Source organism: Excalfactoria chinensis, chromosome 14, assembly GCF_039878825.1.
Source record: "Excalfactoria chinensis isolate bCotChi1 chromosome 14, bCotChi1.hap2, whole genome shotgun sequence".
NCBI classification, from domain to species: domain Eukaryota; kingdom Metazoa; phylum Chordata; class Aves; order Galliformes; family Phasianidae; genus Excalfactoria; species Excalfactoria chinensis.
Window position 1 is genome coordinate 10,217,338 of NC_092838.1, and position 23,392 is coordinate 10,240,729.

Genomic DNA, 23,392 nt, shown 5'->3' on the forward strand with positions numbered 1-23,392 from the left:
TGAAGAGACTTTACAGAGAACACGCAATGGTTTGTACAGTTATAAGAAGTCTTGTTGCTATGTTACTGCAATATTAATGCGTATCTATTTCTACAAAGCACTGCAAATGCTGCCACGCTCAAGCCCCATTACAAGAAAAAAAGCTATGCTCTCCCTGTGTTGTAGCTTGGTTTGGTTTGGCACATTTGGCAGATATTCCGGTGTCATAAACATAACGACAGTTTGGCGTCTGATATAGCAAAGAGTTTGTCCTGGTGTGTGATGGTACCATTAATAATTGGAATGCATATTCAGATTTATTATTTGCCAGATGACTTCATACCTGGCACGTTATGCAGACAAAGGTCCAAGTGTATGCACAGATGGCAAACCCAGGGTTTAAATTAGAAACTCATTCCCTCTTAGCCAGAAGTTCCTATTAAGGCATTTCCCCAAGGGAGCACGTGGCATAGAGAAGCAAGTGTGTCAGAGCCAAGCACGGTGGTGAAATGCCAGTTTTAGATCTTTTAGCCAAGCAATCAGCTACTGACCCAGTCATCTCCATTGAAAGGAAAATTAAAAACCATGTCATACTGAACAGGTAACTGTGCTTAGCCAAAGGCACCAAGCAGCGCTGTCCTTATGTAGTAGGCCACTTTATTCTGGAGTGCTGCACGGGATCTGCTGAGGCTCTATGGCTGCTGCAAGGTGAATCCCCATTCTGTGCCTGTCTCTCTCCTGCAGCTATGTGGGGTACTTGGGTTGTGTTCAGATGCACACAGCTTGATACCAGAGTCAGGAGTCCCAACACAGGCCAAGTATTCACTTCATTATCTATGGACAATGCACCACTTACACAGAACAGCCTTGTTCCGGAAACAGAAGGAATTTGCCCAATTCTCAATCGCTGCATTTTTATGGGTTGTTTGTTGGTTTGCTTTGATGTGTTTTGTGCTTTTGGTGTTCCCCTCTTTTTCTTTTTCACATAGATATATGGGGCTATTTTTCTCTTGAGTATCTTTCACATGTAGAAGGTAATGTCCACAGTGAGAATAGCCCAAGTGACAGCAACGTAGTTGATCTCCCAGTCTGCCATCCTCTGGGCTGCCTCTGTTCCTTTGGCCTCCTTGCTAGGAGCTGACCAAAGACTTTTATTCTATCTTAGTCTTCTTCCTGCTGAGGCCCCAGGGCCAAGAAGCATGGGAACCAAAAACTGGACATAAGCTTTTCTGGTTGCTGTTGTCAGCAGCACATAAAATGTTTATCTGAAGATGCAGTGACTGTTAATGTCTTGAGTTTGGTAATTGCTTTGGATTGCAGATAATGCATCTTGTGAAAGAATCTGGTTAGTTTGAAACGAGAGTTTCTACATCTGCCATCTGTCTGTCTCCTACAGGGTGTGCTTGCTTGGGGTGTTTGCCCTGATTGTCAGCTGGGGGTCCTTGGGTCTGGAGCTGGCTGTTGCTGTGGTAAGTAGCTCTGGTCCAAGTTCCATTCACCTTTTGCTGCAGGTCTATCAGACATGAGATTAAGCAGCTATTAGTGCATGTTACACATTGTTTTACTGTTAGTCTTATTCTAGGTAGCTGTCCTAATATCTATGAGAATTACAGAGCTCCTCCATGGTGGGGTGCAGTGGCTTGTACTCTAGCTCTGCTGAGGCTGCCTAAAGCTGTACTAGTGGGGATGACAGGGAGACTTCAGCATCTGAAACCCCCCCTGCAGTGGAAGATTCCCTGATGTTAACCTGGCTCAACTGCTATTTTATATTGGCATTCTTTGATGTTCCTTTTCCCTTTTGTCCTGCCTCTATCTAGGGCTCCAGTGACTTCTGTATTAACCCGGATGCTTACATCTCTAAAGTGGTTGAAGAGAATGCGGTCCTTAGTGCTGGTAAGTCTTGGGACTGGCTTTCTCTTGGGTACTGTGGCTCAGCTGTCACATAGGTGTGTGACTGAGAACTTGTGGCTGCAGGCAATGGGAAAAGCAGGTGTGTGTGGAGCTCTGGAAACCCGCATTCTTCCAAAATATGCAATTATACATCAGTCAGAAGTGTACGCATATATCTTTTATCATCATTATTAATAATAATAATAATTAATGATGATTTTTTTTTTTGGTCAAAAGAGCCTCTAGACTCTTTTTTCCTTTCTAGCCTGCGGACAGAAATAACTGATAAGATGGATCAGCAGAGACCCCTGGATTATTTAAATGTAGTTTCCTTGGTCTTTTTTCTCCTTTTCTAAGCAATGGAACTGTGGCAATATCAGTTTGTAGTTTGTCATTTCTTTAAGTTTCCTTTTGTCTGTATTCCAGCATCTAATATATTTGTTTTTTATATTTGTTATTAACAAATACATGTATCAATTTTTCTCTTAATGGTGTCTATAAATAGGAGTCTTTTGAAAGCTAATTTAAAGAGTAAGCACCAGGAAAGAAATATGAATTTCTCTTTCAATTGTAAATGCAGTGTTTGGATTGCTTTGTTTACCCTGTTCCATTTCAAGCCAAATGCCTGCATCACAGCAGCATTCAACTGAAGCTCTGATGGATGGATTCTGTGTTTGTCGCTCCTAATTTAGGCTGAAGTGGTTGGTGAGGTGAGGGGTGCCTCCAATTTGGGCCTCAGGGGCAGAACTGATCATCAGAGTTGTGGCTTAACACAAATGTGGTTGAGTGCTCACCAGCAGAGGTAGATACTAAAAACTGCCATGCACTTGGCCGAGTACTGTGTAACTGATAGGGAATTAGGTATATAGCTATGGCTGAGGATGCAGAGACTGGAAATCATAAGAAATATCAATGTCTGGAGGCAAATTGTATTATGAAAGAGTACATACATACAGGTTGATATTATCACCCAACGGATTATTCTTGGAGTGCCTTATTTATTGATTCTTTGGAAGGGAGAGGGGAGTGCCTGGCAGCTCACTACAGAAGGGTCTTTGTAACTAAGAAATTAATTAGGAGAAGAGAATGAAATGCTTAATGCATTGTGCAAAGTGAAAATCCTTCACTACAAGAGTGGTTTCAGGTAGCAGCTTGTCTCCTTTTTTGGTTTAGAGGGCAAACAGGCCATGGAGGCCAAGGGGAAATACCAGACTCTGAAGGAGCACCCCTCCTTGCTCTTTTTCCATTTCTTCTGCCTTTATCTGCTGGCAGTTTTTTGCTCATCAGTGATATTCCCATGGGCACTGTGGGTAGCTGTGGGTCTGGCATCCCCATTCCCCCAACAGGGAGTGGAGTAAGGCAACAGAGTGAAATAAGGCTCTGTTGCAGCAGAAACCACCAGCTATAGATGTTGCTAAGGCTCCATAAATAACAGCAAATGGGGCTGAGCGAGATGCTGAGGAGGAGGAAGAGCAGGTGCTGTCACCAGCCTGAGCTGGAAGGGTGGCTTCTGCAAGGGCTGCCGACATGTCAGCTCGCTGCCGCTAGGAACCATTTAGCATCATTCACAAGCACTTTTCCATATTTTTTCAGAAGGAAATAAGTCTTCCTTCTGAGCCTGGGCAGCTGGTGGGGAGGTGATCACATATTCTGCCTTTCCATGTGTTTTTTCACTCGTCTTAGGATCAGGAAGCTATGGAAATAACTCTTGGTCTCCCATGTCATGGAGCATCCTGTGCACCTGAGCAGGAAGAAAGGCCACAATACAAGGGCTGTTGTGTGGAACTGTTTAGAGACACTCTAACCTCAACGGTGGCTCTTTAAAATGGTCTTAAAGGATGCCAGCATTTACTTTAGGCATTCAATACGCTTGGCTGTAGACTGTGGCAACTGCTTTGTGATCAGTTGAGCTCTATCTACAGGGGGGACAGGTTCGAGGAGGCAGGATCAGCAGCTGAGAGCTGGAAGCAGCCCTGTCTTCCCAGGGGAAGCTGTCCTGCTTGAAGGCTCCCAGCTCCAGTGCTCAGACTCGACACACACTCTCATTTGCTGCAGTATGGATGGATGAGGTAGAAACATTTGAACTGTTCCACTTAGTTTCACCAGAGTGCGTCCCATTGTGAATTTTTCAGTTCAGAAAACAGATTGCTTTTAGAAAAGGGAAAAAAGTGTGAGTTGGAGAGACTCAAATAGATCGTGGAAGAAGAATCTGTTGGGAGTTGCTGTACAGGCAGAAACCGCATTTAGCTTGGGAATCACATAGCTGAAATGGTGCTGGTATAAGATACTGGGTTGGATGCTGTCATCTGCTTTTAAGGACACTTAAGAACCAACAAGTAAACTTAAATGCGAACCAACCAGAGGGAGGCTTTATGGTGCTGGGTCAATGTTTCCCTTTTAATCATTTTGTTAGTTGTTGATTGTAGACGTGTTGTCTTATAATATTCCCAGCCTTATACTCTGGCATTCAGACTAGAGCTGAGCAATCTAGGTTTGTATATTTATAATGCTTTCTTGCTGTTGGTTGTTGTGTTTATTCCCCATAAAAATAACAGCACTGGATACTGGGTAACTAGTATGTTAACATTTGTTTGTATATTAATTGCTATTTGCAAATCTAGATAGAGTTAATGGAGCTGAGCATAATCTGATTAAGTGCATCATTATTGTTGTCATGTTTTTTAGCTGGTGAGGAGATGTCCTTGTTCTGTAGAGAAAATGTGCTGCATTGAAAAAAAGAAAAATAAGAAAAAGGGAAGAAAAAGCCCTTAATACAGGTTTCCAAGAGGAGAGGTTTAAATCATTTGTCAGAAGAGGATGGATGATGTATGTGCCTAACGCACCCAGTATTCATTAATTGAGATAAAGCCAATGCAGTTGAACAGTGGCTGTATAATCAGCTCCTGCTGCTAGCAAAAAGACTTGGTGTAGCCAAGATGTTTATTTTCAAAGCAGGAGGCCATCTTCTAGCCTCGTTGTTTTTTCATTGATATTATGTTACTATCAGATGGCTTATTGAATAAAATGAAATAAGAAGGCAATCTGTCTAAACAACAGGAAGAGCTTTCTCCAGATTCTCTTACTGGAAATCTGCACTGTGAAGAGATGCTTCCTCTGAAGGAGCCACAAACCTCCAGGGACAGATAATGGAGTCTGTCAGCTCCAGCCCAGCCGAGTTTGTCAAACTGGCTGCTGCAACTTGGCTGCTCGGATGAAAACAGCAAGCACTCTTAATATCTACAGCCTCCTAATTGGCCTCGTGCTCTTTACTCTCATCTTAGCAGCCCAGCACTGAATGAACCAGAGAACTGACACCAACACCTCCTTTTCCCATCTAAGGTCAGGACGAAACCCCACATGAGGGATGTGGTGGCTGTGCTGATACTACTTGGGCTGTATAGGCAGAAAAGAGCTTGTCCAAGAAACATTCTTGAGATTCATTCTGCGCTGATGTTGGTGGTCAGAAGCTGTGTTTTCCTACATCGTTTTGCTGGGTTCCTGATGAGCAGAAAGCTTTGTGTGGAGGGCACTTGGGATGGCTCCGAGCTCTTTCATGAAAACTCATGGTGACATCAGTCTGCTCTCACTATTTCCAGTGGCATATCTAAGAGAAACATAAATGGCATGTAGATACATCCCTGTGCCTTGGGGAGAAGACAAACCTGGGCAGGCAACAAAATCGAGTCAGAAGAATCTCCTTCCTCTTAAACATCTCAGGCAATATAGTTCAGCTGTCTCGGCTGGCTGAACATACAGAGGCACTTTCACTGGGTGTATATATCACTGGTTATATATATATATATATATATATATAAAAATCAGGTTGTGCAGAGAACGCTCAAATAGAGATGAAGAATGGTGGAGAAAACTGTTCAATGTTTAGGCTTTGTTTTGTAAGCTAAGATGTGTTTTTTCTCCTGATTGCTCTTTACCCTACAGACCTTCTTGCTGCCTTTTGGCAGGTGCATAATGCCATTTTCACATTTCTGCTAAGCTTTGAAATGAAGAGTAAGTCTCCATGGTTGCAGAAAGCAATGAGTAGATTCCAGCAGCTGAAGCATGTTTAGTAGGCAGCTCTACTTTCCTTTCGAGGAAAAACAGACTTTGGAGATGAAGCATTTTGGATAGTTCCCTTCCTTGCCTTCTGCTCCCACAACGCCTGTGCACTGTGAGAGTGGGTCAGGAGAGCTGCTAGCAGCAGGCTATGCAGCTGCATCAAGGCAGCTTCAGTGCCTGTTGTAGGTTTGTTTTAAAGCAGCACAGCTATCAGCGCGCTGTGTTCAGTGCAGGGGAAAGCTGCTCCTGCTGGCTGTGGCATTTTGGAAAGCACATTTTCTGTACAGAACACTACACTAGTTTGCTGCAGTACCGGTGTTACTGCAGTGTAGCAGCGCTGACTTTCTTCTTCCAGAGTGAGGTAAGGGATGCACTTATTTCACTCTACTGCTTTACTTCACTTGTAGCCAGCAGCCCTTGAGCCTGGGATCACAAGCTGCAAACTGTGATTATATTGAGGACTGTCCTCAGTGATCTGCAGTCTCAGGGCAGTCCAGAAGGCCCTAAAGAAACCTTTCTGGAGCTACGTATAATAGTAGGTCACGCAATTTAATGCACTTATATAGGTGATGTGAAATTGATACCACTGTGGGAGTGGATGTGCAAGTTTTGTAGTCTGTTGATGTAACATAAAGAAGTACCAACATCAGAGCTGTGTGTGACGCTGTGGGGTGCTGTTGCTGTGCTTTTCTTGAAGCACAGAGGTGCTTTTACCATTTTTCCTCCACCCCTGGGAGGGTGGCTGAGCATCGGAGGAACAATCCTTTCCTTGGTGCAGTGCTTGCACACAGCACTTTGTGTGGTCCGTGCAGAGTAAAGCCCACACAGCAGTTCTCACTGCCCCCCAATCTGCTCAGCTTCTGCTAATTGCTTTTTAGAGGAGGCCAAAATCATCCCAGAGAAAGAGCTAGTGGGGGGGGGGGGGGGGAGGTGGAGCAGCTGGCAGAGCTGCCCCAAAGTCGGCTAATGAATTATAAATAACAGCTGTCAGGCTGCTTCACAGCACATGGGAGCTGGCAGCCTGTGCTGCACCATTCGGTTCTCAGTGCCTCGGTTTGCCAAAAGGTGCATTCAATATTTATGGGTAGTGCTGCAGAGCCGGGATGCTCTCAGGTCTATTCCCTTCGCAGCTCTCCTCGCTCGTGGTTGTGCGTTTTGCTGATTTCTAAGCTGGGAGTGCTTTGTTTTTTCAACCCGGAATACCTGCTACTGAGAGCCACAGATAGAAGATTAAAGGGAATGGGGGAAAAGTGTTGAGAGAGAAGGTGGTCTGTGTGTTTTCAAGCTGGTGTTGTCTTCACTGGGTGAACTTAACCATTGGTTTTGCTAAGCTGATGTGCTCTCATTCATCTGGAACTGTAAATGTTTGAGGGTTAATCTCGAGGTACTGGACTGGTAACTGTCACGGAGCTCATTCCCTTTATAGTACACAATTGTGAATCATAGAATGGTGGGGGGGAAGCCTGACATTTGTAATCAGTGCGTGCTGACCTCGTCCAGGCAGTTGGTGGTTTAGTATGGAGGGCACTAGAGGGTACCAGGCTGGTGAATGAGAAGAAATTAAGCTGTGTTTTCAAGCCTGGAAATAGGTGATGCCTTAGGAAGTGCATTTTAACTCTGCTTATCTGTGTTCATGTGTAGAAGTGCACATTCAGTGCTCTGCGTTGTCTGATAGAACCGCTCAGTGTTAAGGATCACACCTTGTTGCTGGTATCCCATTAACAGCTTTCTTTCCTGAGCAAGCCTGCACTACTGATTTAATACAGAATATACCTTTCCAGCACAGAAATTATATGCATCTGACTAAGTAGTCTGACAACTCCTAATTAAAATCTAATTGCATGCGAGTGGCATCCACCAGAAAACAGACTGCTGTTTACTTGTTCATCCCCAGTGCGTGTCAGAAAGATGAGAACTCTTTTTATATCCATTTCTTTCCTCAGCACGTTCCAAGATGTTTCTTGCTTTCAAAACAATACTGAAGTGATACGTTACTGCAGGTTGTTTTCTTGAATTAGGAGGGCTTTCTTATGTTCTCTACAGAACTCTGAATCCAGTCTTCCCTTTTTGTCCCTGGACTGGAAGACTTTTTTAGCGCATGAACTTGAATATTTAGGAAGCTGTATGTTTCAGCACAGTGTGGTAGCATGGGGGTGTGTGTTTGCACCTCTGTTGGCCCAACAGCGTGCTTTCACAGGTACTTTAGTTAGCAGCCTGTATTTACATCACCTTTGGCACCTCTCCTGTGCCAGCGTTTCTGTGTCTGCTTAGTGATCTTGTTGGTGAATAGAACTGTATGAAAGTTATGCCCTTGCTGTGTATCCCAGGCAGCAGTCCCTACCACTGGTTGCTTTCAGTGACCACAGAATGGTATTCTGATGCTCAAAAGCTGCAGGAATTAAACATTCAGTTGGACTTCTCCTAGACTCAGGTCTGGTTATGCTATGAGTAGAACTGAGTTCTGAACAACACTTGTACTGATGGTTCCCCTGACAATGTTAACCCCATACTTTATTGTTGAATGGGAGAGGAAAAAAAAACAAATAGTCTTGATTGTGGGGAGCAGAAAACAATTGTTTCTTTTATCTCCAAGGACCACTTACATCCCTTTTTCTGGTTTCCTCCATGCACAAGAGAGGGGGAAATGGTTTCATTTACATTACGCTTTCATTTTGTGTATTGCTTTCAGAACTGAACGCCTCCATTGTGGTAGCCATAAAACACTGGAATAATGGAACAAGATCATAAATGTGACTTTCTCTTTTGTCTTTGTAGATACTCTCCGCTATTACATGACCTGTAGTGCTGGATACCCCAACCCTTTCCAGCAGGTGAGTGTGAGCAGCATGCCCACCTTCCTTCACCACTTCTCAGCATCCTGCTTCTGGCAGGGCAGGCTGAAAGCTTTTTGTGCCAGCAAGCAGCAAGTTGCAAGATATTAGCTGCAGGAAACACTCCACCTGTTGGTAAAGCTTTGGTACCTACATTCCAGCTGTGCACTTGATTTAGTGAGCAGTTGTTTTCCACCTTCATCTTTGCCTGTCTGTGCTCTAGGATGCCCTTCAGAGGGGGCTGTATGTGATGGTCAGGATCATGGCTTTTGTTCATGGTATCTCTGTTTACGTGGCACTCTTCTAAGAGCAACAACGTGGAAGCAGAGCACCCGCAATTCATGCCAGAATGGGAACCTGCAGACTTCCTGCTTTGAACCTCTTCTTGTGGTTTCTTTTTGGTTTCAGTGGCAACACTCCACTCCCAAAACGAAGCCACTTGTGTGGGTGGGGGAGTGATTCTCACATACACCTCTTTGATCCCTTGGATGTTCAAGGGTTCGCATCCTGAAGTATAAACGTGAGTCATTATTCTTTTGTGTGGGGGCTGAGGAGCAGCTCCTGGGCCCATCCCAAACTTTGTCTTCTGTATCAGAGGCCAGAATGAACCCACACCACCCACTGTGCAGCAGACACCAGCTGCTTCAGTTTATAATTAGGACTTTTTTTTCTAAATCTCATCTTCCTCTGTTTTCAAAGATGGGGGATGAACACCTTTTAGGCTGTGCACCGATGCCATCAGTTGCATTTCTGGTTGCTTAGTATACTCTGACACGCTATAGCATGTGAAATTGCCACGGATGCTTTAATGGGGTGTGAAAACTGCACCCCAGTGAAAACAACTTTTAATATTAACATTGATTCTTTCTCAGCCATCTGACTGAGTAGAAAAATCCATCTGTATGCTGTGATGAGAATATAAGTGCTTTGTCTCGCCTTTTATACTGCCCTTCTGCTCTGGCACTGGCTACAGCTCTGCGTGTGTGTTTGTTTGTACTTCTTCCAAGTTAGTGAATGTAGAGTTTCACTGGAATTGAATGCGTATCAGTTGAGATTTCCTGAAGTTGAGCCATTCATATAGGTGGTGCTTTGGTATTTGCTAGCCAGATTTAAGTCTTAACTCCCAATAGTTCTGCTGGTCGATGAGTTGCTGAAACACTGTTTTGTGTTGAACAGAAGCTGTCAGGAAGTCACAAAGCTCTGGTGGAAATGCAAGATGATGTTATGGAACTCATGAAGTCAGCAAGCAGAGAGCATCCCACCTCCAAGGTAACTCCTCAGTTTTGCTCTCCCTGTACTTCCCTTACCTGTATACAAAGCCTGGTGTCAGGTTCTGCAAGGCTGCTTCCATGTAATGATCATTGGGCTTGTTGCTTACAGGAGTATCTTGCACGGATCCAGGAGGTTCTAAACTCAACAGAGATAAACTTGCAGCAACTGACAGCTTTAGTAGACTGTCGGAGTCTGCATTTGGTGAGTACTCAGTAACTGGGCTTGCGTTAAGAAAGCACTAAGTGGGTGTAGAGCCTGTAGAGTACTGATTATTCTGGAGTTTCAAATCTCTGGTGTGCCAAAATGGTTTGTAACAACTTCACTGATTGACTCCAGCAGGAAGGAGAATGGGATTTTGGATCAAGTTAGATTTGCATTTTTGTGTTTGAAGATCAGTGTAAAAAACCAGATAACGTCTCGTTACATCTGCAAGCTACAACCATAAGGTTAAGGCACCTTAAGCTTGTTTCCATGGCTCGTAGCTTATTGCTTTTCCCATGAAATGCCCTATAGCTGCAGTAAAGCATGATCAAACTATTGCCCTAGCTGCATCTCTGGGAGTATAGAAATAGGTAATCCATGCTTGAATTCTTGGGCAGTGAGGATGGAGGGAAGGAGCTGAGAGGCTTATTGAAAAATGTGGTGACTTAAGTTGGGTGGATAAGTTTTATCTTGGATTTTTTTCTTTTTTTTCCTTTAATCTCTTACTGCCATGTCAAAATTTGCTTTGGGTATTGAGAGTAGAGGTAAAAGTGAGGGAAGTTATGAACAAACACATGAGGTCTCCAAAATGAAAATTAAAATATGCTCTGGAGATGGAACTGTGAACTCCTAGGCTGTTTCAGAGAACATCATCCGGGGAAAAGGCTTTTGAATTAGAACTCAGTGTTAACTCTCTAGTGACCAAGAAACTCTGCTTATTTCTCTCTCCAGGATTACGTCCAGGCTTTGACGGGCTTTTGCTATGATGGAGTGGAAGGCCTCATCTACCTGGTTCTCTTCTCCTTTGTCACAGCCCTCATGTTCAGTTCCATTGTGTGCAGTGTCCCACACACTTGGCAGCAAAAGAGGTATAGAGAGGGTTTAGAACCTCTGTAGCGTTGTAGAGCTGTTTCCTAATGAAGCCTAGCTTTTGGATTTGTGCCCATTAGCATCTGGAGCACTTTCCCATGTGGTCCCACAAGCGTGAGGCCTTTTTAAGCACAGGTCCAAAGGCAAAAAAAAAACTGCTGGCGTTTGCTCTGGTTGTGATTAATATTTACGTCTGAACTTTACTGTGCTGGAATACTATGTGCAAAGAGTACTCAGTACGCTGTAGGACTAGAATCAAGTCAGAGATGAATGATTATAGCTATAGAGAAAGGCAAATGCTTGAACTATGTGCTGCTCTGTACAGTACCTCTTCTCTTGCATTGCTCTGACGTTTGTTCTACTATGGGGAGGAGAGCTAGGATGAGCAGCAGCTCACACTTGCCTTTCTTGGCTTTGCTAACACTATGGCAACTGACTTGCATAGCTAACAGAAAAAGAAAATGGTCTTGTCTGCAGTAGCATGGGCAGATAAGATGCTTGCACACTGATGGTAATCATGTATAGCAGAGCTGTTTGGAACTACTAGCAATGATAGCAAGCAGGCAGATTGTAAGCCTTGAGCAAATCTTCCCAGGGCCTCAGCAACTGGCTGCTGTACCACATGCAGCTATTAAAATAGCTCTGGATTTTCTGTTCTTGTAGAAGACTATTAGACTGTGCAGCAAATTCTCCACTGTGGTCCCAAAGCGTGATTTTTGTGGTCTAAGCCTAAGCTCAAGGTTCAAAGTAAAATGGAACATCCAGAACAATAATAGGAAGCCAGAGCCCGCCAGGCCTGCAGTGCCCACAGAAAAAGCCTTGGGAAATGTGTCAATGCTGCTGCAGAAAATGGCTGGTTTCCTTTGCTCTTCCACATGCAGCTGTAGAGGTGTTTTCAAGAAGAGAACAGCAGTCTGTTTGAAGGAGAGAGATTTATACAGTGTTATCTCTCATGCTGCCCATACCATCAGCCCCAGCAGGCTCTGGCTGCTGCTGTGAACTGAAAGATTCCCTCTTGCATTATCTGGAGCACTGCTTCTTCCTCTGGCTCCCTCAGGGAGGTGGAGGATGTCATACTTCATTGCCTGTAAGAAGCTGTACAGGCTGCGATTCCCTTATTAAATCTTCAGTGCCACCTGGTGGTGCAGAGGCTGCAAGTGGTGGTGGGGATGCTCTCGTGATGCCCATGATGTTTCTCCTCAGCAGCAATACGTTTCACTATGTTTCTCTAGCCCTGTCCAGTATCACTAAAATGTACTTCAGATCTTGATAATTCATCCCATAATTAGGGAGATAGATAAAATAATAGTGTGCGTTATCTAGGAGAGACAGAAGAACAATAGGGGAATGGGAAAAGGAAATCAGCTTGCAAACAGCTCTGCTCTGTATTAAAACTGATTTAAATTCCTGGCTTTTCTGAGGGAAGAAAGGCTCTAGAAACAAATGTTGCTGCTTAATACATGTGGAGACTTATGAAGTTTCGTTAGAAGCTGAAGCAGATACTGTACAACCATAACGGAAGCTCCAAGTCCTATTTTAAAAGCCCGTTGGACATTGCTGCAAGGAACAGAAGGACACAGACTGCAGCTCTGGAGGATGCTTTACAGAATGCATGGCAATACATCTGTATTACACCTTCAACATAGCACTCTGGAAAAAATACATGTATTTTGGGGATGCATGTCCATTCTTTGGTTATGCGACTGGACAGTGCAGTTGAAGAACTGTACTGTCTGCCAAGCCCTGAGAGAAGTCCATAGGGAGACTGCAGGGGATCGTGCAGTCTAAAAGTCCAGATGGTGTCTGTGGGAGGTCTGAGTCACAGTGGTGTAGGCTGTGTTTGACGCTGCCACCCTGAGGCATCCCAACTGGGTATAAATGTGGAGGTGTGGAGGATGGCTGGGAGGTTCCTAGGATTGCCATGGTTTCCTGCAAACCCCGCGTATGGGGTAATTGTAGGGTTCTAGGAGGAACTTCTTTTCCTTCTTGCAGAAGCTCAGATGATGATGGGGAAGAAGAATCAGCTGCTCAGGGGAGCAGACAGACACACGATAATCTTTACAGAGTGCACATGCCCAGCCTCTATAGCTGTGGGAGTAGTTATGGCAGTGAGACCAGCATTCCAGCAGCAGCACACACAGTCAGCAATGCTCCCGTCACGGAGTACATGTGAGTATCCTGACTAAAGGGCTGAATTGCATCTCATCCAAGTTGCTGCATTCACATTGTGTAGTTGCAGGGCTGGTACTTTCAACTAAGCAGTGGAAGTGATTAAGGATTCTGTATGAAATGTCAAAAGGCATGTTTTCTGATTAGCATCTACTGGGATAGCCTAAAAGTACTGCAGTAGAAAGCGTTTTATTAGGCAGCTTACTCAAAAATAATACAACCTGCTTTGTACCGTGGGATTTAGACATCTGTCCACTGGAAAGGGAAGCAGTGTTGTCCAGGCTCCTTATTGCACAATGGTTCTGATCCCTTTGGGGCTCGGCTCTTCAGACAGAGCAGTTTTGCCAGAGGATTTTTTTAAACCTCCTTAGAGACCAAGAGCCATAGCAAGACCTGCAGGCTCTTTCCTTCCCTGTGTTTGAAGTCAGCTTTGGTATTTATTGCAGTCTGGAGCTGCCTGGTCCAGGTGGGACCCTCAGAGCTTTCTGCAGAAGTGCCAAACCCTGATGGCTCTCTGACTCTCTTTTGGGCTGGCACGTTATTTGTTCTTCCCCTTAGATTTTGTCCTTATTTTATCTCCAGTTCTGCAACTTGGCAGTTCTGACTCTGTAGAGAGGCAGATTTTTCACACAAACCTATTTTTAATTCATTCGATGTGATTCAGTGTGGGCTGTTCCGAGTAAGAGTGTAAAGATAGCGTTATTTTCCTTAGCCTGAGCGCTAATTGTGTGACCGAACAAGGGGATCCACCTGGCCTGCAAGAAAAGCTTTGAGGGAGACTGATTTGCTGCAGTAATTCTGGGGGTGCGTGTGCTCTGCCCCGTGTCCCTGTCAGAGACCTTCCCTGGAGAAGTTTGGCACGTACCCCCATTACCATGTGTGTCTTCCTTTCCTAGGAGCCAGAATGCAAATTTCCAGAACCCCCGTTGCGAGAATACCCCGCTCATTGGCCGGGAGTCCCCACCTCCCTCAGTAAGTCTCTCTTTACTGCTCCTCTCTGCTACAGCGACTTTGGGGAATACACATTTGCCACTTCTGTATACTCTCAAGGGAGCTGATTGTGCAGTCCGACACAGGATCTGGCCCATAAATCAAAGCAGTATAAACGAGCCACGTCTCACCTGCCACGGAGAGCAAAGCTTAACTACGCTACTTTTGATGTTGCACATAAAAACAATAAAAACTAAGTCTATTAACATTAGTAATCTTATGGGCCCAGTCCTGCCGCCACTGAAATGCATGAGTGTCTTGGTGGGTGACTTCAGCAAGATGATTCACTTGCATGCGGTATTCTTGCTATCTCTGGCACTGCACTGACTCCTTCAGTTTTAAAAGAAGACTGTTAAAGCAGTAAGCTCAGAGTTATTGCTGAACCTCTCTCCTTAATCTGCCCTAAAGAGACAGTGGGATGGAACTTGTATTTTTTTGTTGTTGTTGTTGAGATATTATTATTATTTTTTAAATCTTTTGTTTTACAACTCTTTTACTTTTTTTATAAGCTGTTTTTGTATTTAATTTCCTACGGAGGGGGGGTTAAAAAAAAAAGAACCAAAACACCTTCATGGAAGGTTTTGATATCGTGTGAACCTTACTTACACTGCAACTTGGAGAACATGCCATCGCAGTGCTCACTGACTTGGTGGTGTGACTGCAGAGGTTGAGTAGTAGTAGCATGATTAGTAATCAGCCAGCCTTCAAGTATAGGTAAAGAAAACACATTCAGTGGCACGTGATTCAAATTCATGGGGAGGGGAGGAAGGAGTAGGAGCTGTGTTGGGAAGGGAGACGATCACATTCATGTTTTCACTTCAAAATGATCAGTTCATCTCACCGTAGATGAAATAGAATAGTGGAAAGGAGATCCTTGACTTGGTAGTTGGCCGGGTCTCTTGCAACCTTCTTAGAAATACAAATAGGTGGTGGTTGTTTGTTTTTTCCTGATGCCTGTTGTTCTGAACAGAAGCTCTGGTAGCGTTATCTGCTCTCAGCAATGAGACAGTCCTCAGAAGAGCTGACGTGATGCATGCAGTATGGTGTGGCAAGAGCTTGCTTTACCACTGGCGTTTCCTGCCACTATCCCTCTGGAACTGCCAAGACATATGTTCCTTCTGTGTCTGTAGGCCAAGGTCCTGCCTCCCCTTCCCCTGCTGCTCTTTTGCTTCAGAAAAATAAAACACACTCCTTTCCTCAGGGGCTTTAGTTATGCAAGATGTTTCCTGGTTCTTCAGTAGCTGTTTGCGTTAATAAATACCCTGAAAGGGGAACTGAGTCCTGGTGCCTTAGGCTGGTTTCTGGGAGGAGATAAAGATGAGATTTTGTTTTTATTTTTGCAGAGGAACTTGACTTGACAGCAGTCTGTGTGGTCTATAGGGAAGTGCACGAGCTGGGGAAGGAGGAAGGTGTATTGCTGCTCCTGTAGACAACAGAGCTGCTGCCTCGGTGAAGCAAGGAATGGGTTGCAGGATAAGCGTGGTTTCTGGAGGGGCATACTGTTAGGTGGAGGGAGAGAAAATCCTTTTGACAGTCCTGCAGTAGAGGCAGTCAGCAGAGGAGGGGCACTTTTCTGTATTCACAACACTCCATAGTCCATGGCTGAGATGGTGTGGAGGCAGAAGAATTTGCACAACCTGTTTGTAGCCGATTATCTGTGGAAGGAGAGAGATAGGAGGATACTAATGCTCATGTCTCTGCCTCTGTCTGGGTGGGAGAAGGGGAGTTCACCATGCAAATAGGGGATATCCAGTGAGTGGACAGAGCCGATGCGTTCTGTTTAGCTTTCTTTCTGAGAACAGATGGTGAGAACTGAGCTGTGATGATCCTGCCGCACTGTTTGTCCGTTACTTTTCCTGGCTTTTTGTTTGTTTGTTTTTTTCCCTCTTCTCATTCCTTCTGTTTTCTCCTTCTTGCCGCAGGGCTATTCCTTTAGGGTTGTAGAGCCCACCTTGTCACTGACACACACCACAGCGTTTCACTTGCTTGCACTGTATTTTTCATGCACGTTGAGGCTGCACTCTCTTTTTCTCTCTTTCTTGCGTCATCACAGTTGTATTTGGCTGCCATGGACAGTAGCAGCCATATGAGCTGGCAGCTTAAGCCCTCGGACAGTGCACGGACATACTGGTAACAGCGCCCGCAAATGGAACAGGTACTGGAAACAAAAAGGTCCTTCTTGCTCAACCCCTTTCTCCACTCCCAACCACTCCTCATCCCTGCACTGTTTATCCCAGGCCAGTGCCTTTTATTTCTTCACATTCCTTTCCTCTGCACCTCCCACCCCATTCCCTCCTGCCAAGGGTTAAAATTACTTAGCTTTGCTCTGGTGCAGACTCAAGCAGCAGATTTAACCTTGGAAAGGCTTCTGGTGCTCGATGTGATGGCTACAGAGGCCCATGCCTCACAACAGCTCACTCATGGCTGCTTTACCTCACAGTGCACGCTGCAGAGCAGCTTGAACACGTAGTCCTGAACACTACTTAAATGTGGGATTAATGGTGCACTTTAAATGCAGAATAGAAGTTCTCCCATCCCAAGAAGCTGCTTTATAGCAAGAACCAATCTAGTAACTTTTCAGTCAGGACCAGTTCTCTTATTTCAGCTTTTTGGCTTCCCTTGATCCCTGCTGCTGCTCTTTTTATATTGACTGCTCGTAGCAGCATGTGCCCCAAACCACAGATGTTTATCTGCCACATGCTTTAAGCTCCTCAGTAGGATTTTCAATTTGTTGAAAGGCTCTGGTCGGTAGCGGTGGCCTGTCCTAAAGAGTTATTTCAGTGCCTGTTAGATCTGTATGCAGCTTCTCCTTGCATTTAAAGTCAAAAAGGAGTCAGTTTAAAGACAACTTCCCTAAGGCGTAAGCACTAAGATTTATTTCACTCTGTTTCAAAACCTTTTACTGTTTTGTTTGTTCTGTGTATGTCCAAATCATTTCATCCATCTCCCATGGGCTCTGTGAGCAGAGCCCCCTTAGCATCATTTCACTGTCTGAATTCTCAATGTGCTGTTGTTGCTGACAGTCTCCAAGATAGCCAGTGTGTCTTCCCTCACAGTAGTCCATCAGAAAGCCACTTGCATACAGAAGGAGTAGGTAGTCTGCATTAGGCCTTGGAGTTTTTAGCTTGGTTGAATACAGGGTGCAATGAAAGCTCCCAGGCAGCTCATCTGGTGTAAAGGACAGCGTGCTAACCGCCAAGGGAGCTACAGCCATGCAGTAACTAGAAAATGCTGGTTCCAGTTGGAATAAAGGGGCAATTGCTTTTGGGCTGTGCAGTCGATGACCCCTATCTTAATTCTGTTCCCAGAAAGATGTGTCCAAAAAGCTGCTATTCCCCCATTTCTGCTGTTCTTGCTGGGACTTCTCTTAGCCTTGCATTGGGTTCCTTTCTGTCATGTTGCTGCTTGGTCTGTGCTCTTGCTGCCTCTTGCCATTTGTTTGCCTGTCTTGTGATGTGCTGGGAAGCGTGCTGTCTGACTTGGATGTCTCAGTGTCCTCTGCCATGGTGCATGAACACAAACCTGTCTTGAAGCATGGTGCTGGAACCCTTGGAAGGGTCTCAACTACCTTCAGTCTCAAGCCTTGTAAAGACTGCTCCTGGGCTCATGGTGGTCATTCTGCTTCATGCAGGTGGTATTGTAGCTAAGTCAGAAAACTGCATATGAGTCTATCCCATGAAATAAAATACTGCCTGGTGGGGGAAAATTCTAGGGTCTTTATAGTAGGCTTGAATTGTCCTCTGGGCTGGAACATGACCTCAGTCTTTACTGTCTTGTTTCCCTAAGGTCACACCCAGAGTTAATGTGGCTGTCTGCAGGGCTAAGAAAAAGCCATTGCATTCTTTCCAAGACTTTAAAAACAAACAAAACAAACAGAAACTCTGTTTTTTTTACTTGATCAACTTAAATCTCTTTGAATTCAGAACCCGCTGGCTGGAATTGGCTGTTTCCCCCTGCATTGTACCTCCCATTCATAATGATACCAAACCCTGTGTGTTTACTGTGCTGTAGCTTTTTGAAAGGTGGATCAACCTTTAAGAACTTGACTCCGGAAACTTTGGTCTTTATTGGCTTACTAAAATAGCTCTGGCAGGGAATCAAAGTCAGGATAGCCAAACAGATATATTTATTTTAACTACAGGTAGTCAATGGTTTTTACTTGGAGTCATGGTTTCGCATGGTAAGTGATCTTCCAGAGCAGCTCTGTTAGCAGTGAAGTGCTCACGATCTTGCACAGTTCACAGGACTTGGTAGAATGTAAAATTAACTCTAAAATTAACCAATTATTCTCATTATCATTTTTTTGCAACGAGTGTTTCCTTTGTATGCAAGCTACTTCTGTTAATCACCTCACTCTTATGTGCTCGTGAACCATACCTATGAAAGTTTATGCCCTCAACAAGGCTAAACGTGAATGGTTCTCTTTCTTTCAAGAGATGCAAAATAAACTCTTGTGCAATCAGCTGTGTTTGTCCTAGCTGACTGGTAAGTGCCTGGGAGGTGTGCTGTGTTGGCTAACACAAGCCACCCAGAGGAACAGCAGCAAGAAGTTTGTTAGGCCCTCTGCCTGGGGTAGCTAACAGTGTGGAGAAGGCATTGACCTCCTTGCTGTGTACAAGGGTACAAGAAGGCATATAGGCACCTGGGTGCTGAGAGTACTAGAAGACTCAATGCATTGTGCATGTTCTTTGTCCTTTATGCAAACTAGTCTTTAAAGGAAACTCAATGCAACTGTGTGCATGATGGCTGTGTCAGACAGTGTATCCAGCTCACCTGAGAGCAGGGAGCAAGACTTCCTTAGCTCCAAACTGTGCTCAGGCTTAGAAGTCTTCAGATCCTTTTTTAAAAGAAGCTAATGTCTACGTTATTTTAATAGCAAATAGTATATTTTGGTTTCATATCCATATGACTGGTGAGTTTCTGCTGATACATCTTCATTTGTTGGCCTGTCCAGATGTTGGGATCTGTGTATTCCGCAGCATCTTTCCATTGCTTCACAGCAAAGGATGCACTAAAATGCTTAGATGAGAGACTGCTGCTGACAGCATGTGGAGCAAAGCATTCATGCAGAGAGTCTAATGTGGTTACTGAGTATTTGGTGCATGCTTGTGGAGCCGTGCTGGTTATAAGAGGAGTGCGGAAGTTCTGTTTCCAATTTTCAACCCGACTTTTCATGACCATTAGAGATATCCTTAACAGAAGGAGTAACCAGTTCAAACTGTAATAGGAAAAGGTTCAAAGGGACAAAAATCCTGAGTTAAGGAGAGAACATCAGCCCTAACTCTGACTATTGAATCTTGATTTGTTCCTTGTGGTGGATTGCAGGTAGGTTTGAATGTAAAAATGCATTCTGCTTGACTGTCCGAATCTCATGGTCCTGATGCCTTTGTTTCAGTGACACTTGGGCTGCTGTGGGCTTTTTTTCTTTCCCTGGGTGAGGAAGGAGTAAATTCTTTCCCACTTCTCTTTCCACGATGAGTACATTATTGAAATGTGGTTCATCAAGAGGTCCATCTAGATTATTAACGTTCTAAAGAAAGTTGATGCTGCAAGTTGTGCTCTGAATCAATAGGATTTCCATTATTTTTCTAAATACATCTTGCAAAACCTTAAGAACTGTGAATTTTCTGTTCATACTCATCTCCTACCGTGCTTTGCGTATGGAATATGAATGGAAAATGAGCGATCAGGTGCATTTTTGCCTTCTAAGATGCTCTTCTTAGCATGATGCTTGGCTGGAAATTTCAACATTACGCTGTCTGAATGTGTCCTGCTTATCCTATGAGAAAGTTATTTGACTTCTAAGCCTCTTTTAGCCCTCTGGGTTAGTCTAGTGTATTAATAATGCCCTAAACTTCATTTCTGAAACAGTAATCATATTTCATAGACTGTGTGGAATATAGTCCTTAAACTGGCTCAGCTTGGCGTATTCTACCTTTTCTTTCTCTCTGGCAAAAAAAAAAACCCCAACCATCTTAAAAAGAGAAAGAACATGTATACCCTTTGTCTTCTAAATATAGATGCTGTTTCTAGGCCAGCGTTTTATATTAAGATCCACGTTCTGCAGAAACTTTTCCAATTATGGAAGATAGTAAAAGAGAAGTGTGCAAATAAGCCACAGGTGTCTTCATCTTCTGCCAATGGGGTCAGCCCTGCTGAAGGAGCAGTATCTGTCTTCTATTGTACAGAGGTTCAGGCTGAAGGAGCAGTATCTATCTTCTATTGTACAGAAGTTCAGCCCGGTTTGGTCTGTGAAGGAAACCTGAAAATGCTGTTAATTCTCTGCAACCTCCTTTGAATAGCCAGGCTTTTGAAAGCCTGAGGATGCCTCATGATGTTCTTTCCCAGCGGGCAAGATAAATCATAGCTCCTGGTGTGGAACTGCCTTCCAGTTGTCTCTTTGCCAGCTTAACTGGCTATTTTATGTGGTACAGTTTTAAAGGTGATAATAAGTCAGTATGCTGAAGAGCACTCTTGGGAAGTAAGATGTGGATGTTACAGAATTATTCAAGCTCCTGCTGGTATTAAAAAGAGGAAAAAGCACCTGTCCTCATTGCTTGGTTTGGAGTATCATGGCAGCTGAATCCCAGAAGCATTAACATGGCCACGATCAAAGCACTGAACACACTGACACAAAGAGGAAGAGTCTCTTGTTCTTACTGCAGTGTATTTGCATGCTTTTCCACTCAGTATCCAAAGCTGGATAGGATGTTATCTTGGTAGCGTCTGGGAACTGTTTGATATTACCTTGCTTTGAATAAAAAATAGTAAAACAGCCCCCAAACCAAAGGCACCTCACACCTCTGTGAGTGTCTTTTCTCACCCCCAAGCTGGAGTCTTGTCTACCACTGCGTGGTACACAGGCTGGATCCCATGCCACGGTGGATAATTAACCACCTGATAATTATTAGATAGCTAATATCTTGTTGGATGGCAGCCTTTTTCCAGTCTGGTGATGTCTGTTCTTTCTCAGGGATTCGCTATTCCCCACTTTCCTTTCAAAGTGTCCATTTGTGGTGCATGCAATCTTCTGATGACCTCATTGCAGAGAAATGCAATGAACTTTACACCCATTTGCTTTTCAACCTCCTTTTTCTGGCACGGTTGAAAGAGGCAACGTGACTAAAAGAGGATGAAGGTGCGAGGTGGGTTTTTACATCTGTATCATTTTCATTTCCCTTTCTTCTTCCAAGTGAAATATGGCACATTTTGACTCAGTGACCATAAGACTTCGTTCTTTATGGAGAGCTTGGATAAATCATTAGCCCATGTGCACTGACCTGGCCAGCATCCTTGCAGCAGGCTATACCAGTGTGTTGCTCTACCTACACATTGACTTGTGAGACTTTGCTTGTCAGACCAAGCCAGCAGCTCCTTGATATGCAGCAAATTCTGCCTATGTTATGCTGGGAAGTGATTGCAATCTGTTGTTCCATTCTAACGTTATTCATTCTGACTTCTCTGTTCTGTTTGTTTGTTGTTTTCTTGTCTTGTTTTCCTCCAGTACACCTCCAGCATGAGAGCCAAATACCTCGCCACCAACCAACCTCGTCCAGATGCTGGCAGTGTGCATTAAGATGCAAAAGCAAAAAAACAAAACAAAATAAAACAAAACAAAAAGAAAAAAGAAAAAAAAAAAAAAAGAAAGAAAAAACAGCAACACAATAAAAACCAACAAAAAAGAACAACAGCAACAAAAACCCACATGTGCAGTCAGACAAAACAATGTGCCAACTGCTGTGCCCCTGTGCTGTCCTCGTAGAACGATCCTGCTCTTCTGCCCAAACTCCAGTGCAGCAGCTCCTGTTTCTCCAGCTCAGAACACCCCTCCAACCTCGTACCTGCCCACTGGAGTGGAAGCCCCTTTTGAATTCAGTCCTTCACTTTGTTGCACCTGATGTACAAGAGAGAGCAAGTGCGTGCAGACAAAGCAGCTCTGAGAGATGACCTGCCTGCCCTGGGGCCAGCTTTGTTGGAGTAACCTGGTAGAAAGCATTGGTGAATATCTTCTGCCCGCAGTTTTTCTCCTTCGGTTCCCCAGAGGGATGTGGTGAAAGATGGTGGTAGATCTGCTGTGGGATCAGCAGAGCTGCTCAGTCTGTCAAATGCTGAAGAAACAGAGGCTTGGTGTCTGCAACAATGTGCAACCAGGGGAAGCTGAGCCGATGTGCAACACAACATGGTGGTGGGAGTCTCCTGGTGCAGTGCCCTGCGTGGAGGAAGGGAAACCCAGCCTCTTGCTGTCACTGCATATCCACTGTAATTTGGGAGCCTGTGGTTCTATTCTAGGGAAAAAACCCACTCTACAATCCTGATAACTTCTTTTTTAAACCACTAAGAGACTGCCTTTTTCTTTCCCACTGTAGCTAGCATGTGAATTCTCGAGGAGGAGCAGAGGATCCCAGCACCATTTAACTACCCTGTCCATTGCTCCGAACCTGACCTCTCTGCTCCATCAGGGAAGCCCAGGTACTTGCAGATGGCATTCTGCAGCAGGGTGCTGCCTTTATCAGGCTGACACAGATCAAACAGGAGCCAGCCACCACCCACTTGGTGCCAAACCTTTCCAGGAAAAGACTTTGTGGTGGGGATTTTTGCACTTAAGAGTTTCAGCTCTCTGGTGCTAGGTCTTACGGGACAGTCAGCTTGTGAAAACAAGAGGGGCTACAAGCACCGATGGATTTGTAGTAAATGCAAGCTCTCCCTGCAGGAGTGACCTGTGAACTCTGCTGGACTTTCTTCTCATTTTCTATTTTTTTTTAATCACCATTTACAGCACAGGGTTGCTGAACTGGCACTGAAGGAGGTTTTTTGGAGCCACAATCCTAACAGATTCAAAAGATCATCAGTATATCCTCTGTGCTTCAGAATCAGAAGCCTCAATGCCATCTGGACAACGTCGTGACTGTCAGAACATGTTTTTATTCTCTTTGTTTTTCAAGGCACATTGCTAACCACTATCTGACTGTATTTAGGCACATGTAGGCATTTTTCTAGCTACGAGGCAGAACAAAGCTTGCAAAGGGGCAGCTGGGTGCCTGCAAAGGGCAACATCCCCCACTGGTGCTGTACTTCCCACTGAAGGGCAGTGCTCCAACAGGCACTGGCAGCTTCCTACTGGAAGAGGAGTCTGC

At 44.5% G+C, this 23,392-nt stretch overlaps 1 protein-coding gene across 2 annotated transcripts in view; it reads left to right on the forward strand.

The window, feature by feature from the left end:
• The window catches only part of TTYH3 (tweety family member 3), a 65,948-nt gene extending 43,977 nt beyond the window's left edge, over positions 1 to 21,971 (forward strand). Inside the window, exons 6-15 of one of the 2 annotated variants that reach the window (XM_072348977.1) lie at positions 1,376 to 1,448; positions 1,797 to 1,872; positions 8,701 to 8,756; positions 9,933 to 10,025; positions 10,137 to 10,229; positions 10,962 to 11,098; positions 13,092 to 13,268; positions 14,165 to 14,240; positions 16,312 to 16,413; positions 21,763 to 21,898. In XM_072348977.1, the coding sequence (XP_072205078.1) occupies positions 1,376 to 1,448; positions 1,797 to 1,872; positions 8,701 to 8,756; positions 9,933 to 10,025; positions 10,137 to 10,229; positions 10,962 to 11,098; positions 13,092 to 13,268; positions 14,165 to 14,240; positions 16,312 to 16,392 (862 nt within the window). In that variant the 3' untranslated portion in view covers positions 16,393 to 16,413; positions 21,763 to 21,898. Of the gene's footprint in view, positions 1 to 1,375; positions 1,449 to 1,796; positions 1,873 to 8,700; positions 8,757 to 9,932; positions 10,026 to 10,136; positions 10,230 to 10,961; positions 11,099 to 13,091; positions 13,269 to 14,164; positions 14,241 to 16,311; positions 16,414 to 21,762 lie in introns of both variants that reach the window. The other variant, XM_072348976.1, reaches the window with a different exon arrangement.
• Positions 21,972 to 23,392: the final 1,421 nt, after the last annotated feature.